The 8,649-nt window shown below is 38.5% G+C and overlaps 1 protein-coding gene across 1 annotated transcript; it reads right to left on the reverse strand.

Moving 5' to 3' along the window:
- Positions 1 to 6,026: 6,026 nt before the first annotated feature.
- Positions 6,027 to 6,437, reverse strand: KRTAP2-1 (keratin associated protein 2-1). Its single transcript, XM_078155756.1, has one exon. The coding sequence runs from the start codon at positions 6,435 to 6,437 to the stop codon at positions 6,027 to 6,029; it is 411 nt and encodes a 136-aa protein (XP_078011882.1).
- Between the last annotated feature and the right edge of the window lie 2,212 nt (positions 6,438 to 8,649).

Below are 8,649 nucleotides of genomic sequence, written 5' to 3' on the forward strand. Positions count from 1 at the left end.
AAAATGACTGAAACAATATAAATGGAAAACACAACCACCACAAAACAATAAAAAATTGAACATTCCCAAATTACAGAGATCAAGCTTGGCCCTAGAGAAGAGATATGAGGAGACATCTTCCCCCACTCATTTGCAGAGATGGAGGGAATGAGAAGCATTATGTCTAATGTCATATTTTTTGATGTTTTGATTGCTTTTGCTGACTCTCTTTTTATTTTAAACAATCTTTAAGGTATGACTTTCTACAAAGGGGAAGGGAAAGGATGCAGAAAGAAATCTAAGTGATGAAGAAAGAAAAAACACCAACAACATCTACTGAAAGACTAAGACATTCCAGTTATCAAGAACCTATGAAAATGCTCCAAATCACTAATAGGAAGAGAAATGAAAAATTAAAACAACTGTGAGCTCTGACTTAGCACCTATCAGATTGACAAGGACCAAAAAAAAGGGGGGGGGAAGGGAGTGGCAGGGACATTATTGAAGCAGCTGTCACTCAGTCAGAAAAGAATTGCAAATAAAATGGCCACCTGTTAGTCAGGGACTGAGTGAGTAAACAAATTATGGTATATGAATATAGTACAGCATTATTGTACCTTAAAAAATGACAAAAGGGACTGATTCAGAGAAAATAGGAGTGACTTATATGAACTGAGGCAGACTGAAGTAAGTAGAACAAGGAAAACAATTTGTACAATGACAATAATTATATAAAAGAAAACAACTTTGAAAGGCTTATGAACTCTGATCAATGCAATGACTATTCACTATTTCAAAAGACTGATAATGAAGCATGCTTCTCACCTCTTGGCAGAGATGATGGACAAGAGATGCAAATGAGGTCCACATCTTCAGACACAGCCAATGTATGAATTTGTTTTGCTTGACCACACTTATTTGTTACTTAGAAGAGCTTCTATTCATGGTGGTAGAGTTTGTGGGTAGGGATAGTTATGCAAAACAAAATCTAAAACAAAAATAAAGGGAGAGGAAATATTCAGAACAGGAAATGAAGTCCAGAACAAAGTAAAGAAGCAGGGAAGTTTTGTTTTAAGCATGTTAAATTTAGTATACACTTAAAAACAAACTGCATAATAGTTAACAGTTTTATATGTAATCCTTTATCTCTGTTCTTTATGAACACTTTTTGTTTTATAAATACTGAAGTTTGTGTTTATAAGTACTGAAATGTTTATACTTATGCTTATTAGGTTCAAAATAAAAAGAAGGAAATTAAAGTATTATTACCACCTTGTATAAGAATGGAAGTCTTGAGAGTTGAGTGACTTGTCTCACAGAGCCAGGATTAAAACCTAGGTCTCTTTCATAACACTTACCATGGTACCACACATCTACAATTGACAATATTTATTTATATGAGAAGTTGTATTTTGTTCTACCTTTTGGATATTATCATAGATGTAGAGGTAATTCAGAGGGCATAAATGACTTGACCAGCATCACACAGGTAGTAAGCGGCAGAGTCAGGATTTCAACTCAGGTCCCCTTTTAACTTCAAATCCAGTATTTGCCCAATGTACTGCCAACTTGGTGTATGCTAAGAAAAGTCTAGGTATATGAAGGGCAAATGAAAAATTATTCTAGCCAAGAGATAACGTTGATCACAGAAGCCTGTGGTAGCTCTGGGGGAGGAGCGTGTGTGTGGGAGGTACAGATTTCAGTTTATGGTTTGTTTTTTTCAGAGGCAAAGACATTGATTTATATGTCTTGACAGATTACAAATTTTACCTATTTCAATGTAGACTTTCACTTTATGTAATGATGACTATTGGCTGTGCTTTCAGAATTTAAATGGTTTCTACAGAACCATTGAGTGTCAGAGCTGGAGAGGACCTTAGAGATCATCTAAACCAACTTTATCACTTTATAAAATCAATCAGTCAGTTAAAAAAAACCAAAACCATTTACTGTATTAAGCACCTACTATGCTCATCTAGAGACTGTGCTAAGTGCTGAGGATACAAAAAGAGGCAAAAGGCAGCCCCTGTCTTCGAGGAGTTTACAATCTAATGGATTGTAGAAGAAACTGAGATACAGAAAATGGAAGTAATTTAATGAGCTTCAAGCAACTCCTCAGAAGACCTTCAGGTCTTTTGACTCATGATAGGATTTAGAGGTAGAATGGGGTCTTAGAGATTATCTAGCCCAATTTGATTTTACAGATGAAATTGAGACCCAGAGAAATTAAGTGATTTGCTTAAGATCACATAGTTAATAAGTAGGAGAACTGAGATTTGGAGTTAACTCTTATGATGTTAAATCCAGTACTCTTTTCAGACCACTAATGTTGTCTATCAATCAAACTTTTTAAGCACCACTATGTGCTAGGTATAGCACTATGTGTTAGACATCGGGAATACAATGACAAAAATGAAACATTCCATGCCTTCAAGGGTTTTACATTCTTTTGGATAAAACAAGGGATAGATACAATGTATATATACATATGAATAAATATAAAGTGTACTCGAGCTAAATATATAGTATAAAGCTTACAGCTGAGAGAATTGGGAAAGGTGATGTATAGAGAATATCATTTAAATCAGTCTTTGAAGGGAGCCAGAGATTCTAAAAGATGGACAATAGCAGAGAAGGCATTACAGACATGGGAGACTAGCTACGCAAAACTTCAGAGACAGGAGATACAATATTCTGTTTGAGGAACCCTAAATAGACCAGTGGGGATAGAACATAATATATATGAGAAGGAGTTATATATAAGAATCTTGGAAAGATTAGTTACAGACAAACTGTGAAGAGCTTAAATGCCAAACTGAAGAACTTGCCTTTAATTTTAGAGCTAATAGGAAGGGAGCCATTAGAGCTTTTTGGACAGAGGAGTGATGAGACCTGTACTTTAGAAATATCAATTTGGTTGCTATCTGGAGAAGAGTTGGAGAGGGGGTAAAACTGAGGCAGGAGGCCAATTGGGAGGTCATTGCAATAGTTCTGGCAAGGAATAATGAGGTCTGAACTAAAGTGATAGCCTATATATTGGTGGAAAGAAGAGAGTAAATTAGGGAGTTGTTGAAGAATCAGCAAGATTTGACAACTGATTGGATATAAGGGATGAGAGAGAATGAAGAGTAAAGTGTAATTCTAATGTTGTGAACCTGGAAGGATACTGATGCTCTTAGCAGAAATAGGGAATGGGGAATGTGTTTTTTTTTTTAAGAAAGGTAATGAGTTTTGTTCTAGCATGTTTAGATTCTAATATCCAAATATGTCCAAAAGCCACTTGGTGATGCAAGGCTGGTACTAGGGAGAGAGATTAGGGTTAACTATAGATATCTGGGAACCATACCAAAGAGATGATAATCCAGTCCATGAGAGCTGATGAGATAAGAAAGAAAGAGAGATACAGAAAGAGACCTGCACAGAACCTGGATGTCTGACCACAGTGAGGGGGCAGGACAGGGTTGACTGGATTACTAAGAAAGTTCACTCAGGATGACACAGGTAGAAGAAGAACCAAGAGAAAGCAGCATCACCAAAATCCAGAGAGGAAGGAGAGAGTGTCTAGAAAGGGAGGGAAGTCAAGAATGTCCAATGGTACAGAGAGGTCAGTAAGGATAAAGACTGAGAAAGGGTCATTAGATTTCAACAGTTAAGGGACCATTGATGACTTTTGAGAGAACAGTTAAAGTTAAGGAGTGAAGTCAGAAGGGATTGAGAAAAATAGAATGAGAGGAAGTAAAGGCATTGGGCATAGACGTTTTTCCTTCTAGGAGCTTGGCCATGAAAGAGAGAAAAGTTACAGGATGACAGCTTTGGGGGTGACAGGGTCAAGGTTTATTTTTATTTTTATTTTTATTTTTATTTTTTTGGTAGGAGAGACTTAATCAGGTTTGTAGGTAATAGGGAAAGATTCAGAAGCTAGGGTGAAATTGAAGATTGGAGAGAAGGAATGTTTGCAGGGACAATCTGCTGAAGGGTGCAGGAGGAGATGGGATTAAGGTTATAAGAAAAGGGGCTGGCCTTCATGAAGAGAAGGTCCACTTCTTCATCAGGGAGCAGAAGAGTGAACAGAAGATGATGAAAAGAGGAAAAGAGGAAGCTTATAGGTGCTGCAGAATAGAAAATGATGACATTATATGTTGAGTAAATTTTAGAATATTTATTTCAGAATTTTCAGAATAAAGTTATGTGGCAGGTTCTCTTCTAAGTGGTAGAAAGTGGGAGGTGGTATAGCAGGCTAAAGGAAAGCTATGGTATACCGAAAGTTAGTTTGTTGTTCAATAATTTTTCCAGTTGTGTCTGACTCTCTGATCCCATTTGCAGATTCCTTGGCAAAGATACTGAAGTGGCTTGCCATTTCCTTCTCCAGCTCATTTTACAGATAAGGAGCAAACAGGGCAAAGAGGGCTAAGTGACTTGTCCAGGGTTGAACAGCTAATAGTAAGTGTCTTAGGCCAGATTTGAATTCATGAAGACAAGTCTTCTTAACTCCAGGTCTTGTGCTCCATCCACTATACCACCTAGCTGCCTCTTGAAGTCAATTAGAGAGGACTAAAACTATTGTCTAGAAGCAGTGAGAGCAAAATCCATTCTTCTCTCCTAATCCAATTTGATTCCCCCAAGGCAAGATTAGGATTAGTACAAATCTCTAATTAAACATTAAATTTGTATAAGGATTTATGGCCCAAGGAACTATGCTAAATTGTAGGAAGGAAGGAGACAGAGTCTCTGCCCTCAATGAGTTCTTAGTTTAGTCTGGGAAACAGGGATAGCATTAATAAGTATACACATTAGCATATAATTAACCTATAGGAAAGATCCTTCTACCAGAGTCCTTTTCAAAAGCCTCAACATAGGAAAATGAATGTGGATTGTTGAAGACTGACACGAGAGACCTGGTAGTTCCAGCAAGTTCTACCAAGCTAGAAAGTTCAGGATTGTCTATGAGCTTAGTTTATTTAAGTTTAGAAAGTTTCATCACTACCATTGGAGGGTTAGGACAAGAATGTCTTTTTTTCCCTGCCACAGCAGCTCGTTAAATCACCAGTTTAGGCTTGGAGGAAGCCCAGTTATTATTTCTCCAGAGATGCCACCTAAAGATGACATCACCACATTCTTGAATAAGGAGAGTTAAAAAGTGCTTTTGGAGGAGGAAGAGATACCTGTCAGCTTGTTGGGTGGGGAGGCCTGAGAGGAAATGTCTTATTAAAGAGGTGTCAACTAGGCTGGGCCCTGAAGCAGAAATAGGAATTGATAAAGCAAAAGGGGAGAAATTCTGGGAAATTTATCTTAGTTATTACCTAATTTTATAATGCTTATATGACCTATTTCTTATGATTAAGGCAAAATAATCAGAGACAGGGAAAAGCTAATAGAGTAGTAAGTTGACCTATTCATATCACAGAACCATAATTGAATTAGTTGCCTTACTTTTATATCCTCAGTGCTTAGCATAGTACTTGGCAAGTAGTAGGGGCTTAATAAATGCTAGTTGACTGATTGACCTCAATGATACCAAAATTAGCTTAAATTCAATCATTTGCTTTTTGGTCAGCCAATTTCCCGATGATGAGAAGACATGAAGTGAAGACTAGCTAGGTGGTGCAGTGGCTAGAGCACTGGCCCTAGAGTCAGGAGGACCTGAGTTCAGATCTGGCCTCAAACACATGATACTCACTAGCTGTGTGACCCTGGGCAAGTGACTTAACCCTGATTGCTTCACCAAAAAAAAAATACATGAAATTGCAAAAGAATAAAAATCAATTGACTTGCTCATCTTGAATAATCAAGTTTATTAGAACATAAGCAGATCATAGGAACATAAAATCTTTCATGTGCAGAATACATTTCTATAACAAGGACATAAAAAGTCCAAAATTTGACGTTTTTAATGCTGAGCTTTTAGAATGAAAATTAGGAATGAGCTGGAAATTGCCATTCAGTGTCTACAGGCTGACTTGGGGGAGATCATGATGGCTTGAAGATGGAGGCAGGGTTAGTATAGATTCTTGATATATTCTGAGTTGATGTGGGGGCCATCAGGTTGCTTAGCAGGAGGTGGGGCAGGAGGTGGGGCAGCAGGTGGAGCGGCAGGTGGTGCGGCAGGGGGCTGGCTGGCAGCAGGGGGGTCTGCAGCAGGGAGACTGCACAGAAATGGGCTGGCAGCAGGTGGAAGCCCAGCAGCAGGGTCTGCACACCACGGCTGTGCAGGAAGTGGGGCAGCAGGAAATGGGGCAGCAGCAGCCCTGCTGCACGCGGCAGGGGTCACAGCAGCGAGGGGGGCAGCAGGTGTCACAGATGGGGCGATTGCACCTGGGCACGCAGCTCACTGGGCGGCACACGGTGGTTTGGCAGGAGACTGGTAGGCAGCACCTGGGTGGGCAGCAGGGCTGGCAGCAGCTGGACTGGCTAAAGGAAGGCTGGCAACAACTGGAGGAGACAGAGCCACAGCAGGACATGGTGTTGGTTGGTTCTGGTTTGGTTTGAGTGGTAAGGAGGAGTTGGTTTTTCAGGTCTGAATGCCCTGTCCTGTTCTGGGCCCTTTATATACCCTGGCCAGGTATAGCTGGACTCCTCGGAAGAGAAGAACATTTCCATGTTAATGTTTTTGCCAATTAAGTGAGAATTTTTGTCTGACCAATGGTGATGTGTGCTACTCAATGTCATTAAGAAAAAATTTTTGCTTCCTTCTTGAATTTGGACTCATCTAATTTAATTTTTGACACCAAAGTCACAGCTTCATAGCCCATTTTCAAAAAATTTACTCAACATATAATGTCAACATTCGCCTCATTACCTCACATTCCTCTTGCTATGCAATGCTATTTTGGCAAGTAAACTATGCTGTGAAGAATACTCAAGAATCTACCTTTTGTCACATGAATGTGATTCAGTGATATAGATGACAACCCTTCCTGTGAGATGACAATCCTTCCTCTGAAACTCATCCATGTTTTCCCATAAATTCACCATGGGGTGGGGTACCTCTATATATCCAGTGAGTACCAAAAGAGAATGCAGGTATTTGATTATCCCTCATTCTTACTTATGTGACTAGTCCAACTTTTTGTGGTCATACATTTCTTTGATGACATCAGAGAAATACTATTTTCCTACATAATTCCTCATTTGCAATGTGTAGTAGAAAGAGCTGAAGGATGGATTAAGAATGTCCTTTTGGAAACTTTCCTAAAATGGCATTATTTCTTTAAAGAAAAAAAGATAAGCTCCACAAACTGAGGCTCATTCTGCTTAAACTACAGTTCTTAATCTCAAGAGGGCTATTGTGATGATTGGGCAGTCAGGCAGTATAGTGAATAGAGTTTTGGGCCTGAAGTCAAGAAGGCTCATCTTCCTGAGTTCAAATCTGACCTCACACACTTATTAGCTATGTGACCATGTGCAAATCATTTAGCCCTGTTTGCCTCAGTTTCCTCATCTGTAAAGTGAGCTGGAGAAGGAAACAGCAAACCACTCCAGTATCTCTGCTAAGAAAATCTGAAATGGGTTCATAAAGAGTCAGACACAAATGAAATGACTGAATAACAACAAATTATAATGGCTGCTCCTCTTACTATGGACCAATATTTTAAAAAAAGTTCTTGTGTGTTCACTCAGGAAATATTAATTTACTTTTTGAAGATAGTATGCACTAAATATGTTTGAGACATATAATTCATGAAATTCATGAGTAGAACAAGAATTTATTTCCCTAAGCCAGTTCAGTTTAGAAATGATTCTTAGGAGAGAGGATTGGTCTCCATGGTCACAGAAGAGTAAGCCATTTTCTGTGGTATATACCTTTCATAAATCTTGAAAGAATAATTATTTGATAGAGGTAACTTTTCCTGAAATTCATGAATACAAATCATCAATAATATAATAAGACTGAGTTTCTGTGTGTTTGTATGTGTTTAACCAACACAACCAAATTTAAAGACTTAAATGAGGGCTGTCGTCTTCATACCATTCTCCTCAGAAGATCTGATGGTTTTTTCCAATACTACTAAACATAAAGCATTCTGGAAATCCCCAGTTAGAAAGGGCTTCAATTGTTTATAAGCCACACAGGAAAATGACACATCTTGTATGTTGTTGATCCTTCCTCTAAACAAAAGTGCTATTGCCTAGCTTATCTAGACCAGAGCTCAATACATTAAAGTTGGGTCCATGGATTATTTCCAAAAATCAAATATATTCTGAAAGGGTACACATCTGATAGGCAGCATGGCATTTGGTAGACAGTGTCTTGGACTTGGAGCCTAGAAAATCTGGTTTAAAAATTCCCCCTCAGTTATCAATGGGATTACAGATTTTGCTGGAAGGGACTTTTGAAATTAAATCTAAATGCTTCATTTTACAAATAAGGAAATGGAAGCCCAGTGAAGTTGAGTGACTAATAAGTCTATGAGGTGGGATTCAAACCCAGGTCTTGTATTTTCCAAGTCCAGAGATCATTCTGCTATTACCACTCTGCCTCTCACAAACATTAGTTGTGTGATCATACACAATTCATTTAAGCACTCAGAGTTTCAATTTCTTTGTGTATAAAATGGAGATAATCAGACTTCTACTACCCTCCTCACAAGATTGCTGAAAGGTGATTTATAAGCCTTGAGGCATTATAGAGTTGTGAATTTTTATTTGCTACTATCAAGTATACTCAAGAAA

This window comes from Phascolarctos cinereus, unplaced genomic scaffold (genome assembly GCF_003287225.1).
Source record: "Phascolarctos cinereus isolate Bilbo 61053 unplaced genomic scaffold, phaCin_HiC Scaffold_5;HRSCAF=322, whole genome shotgun sequence".
NCBI lineage: Eukaryota > Metazoa > Chordata > Mammalia > Diprotodontia > Phascolarctidae > Phascolarctos > Phascolarctos cinereus.

What these genes read in the sequence shown, in the direction of transcription:
- KRTAP2-1 (XM_078155756.1), bottom strand. Translation starts at nt 6,437, where the DNA reads ATGTCCTGCTGTGGCTCTGTCTCCTCCAGTTGTTGCCAGCCTTCCTTT.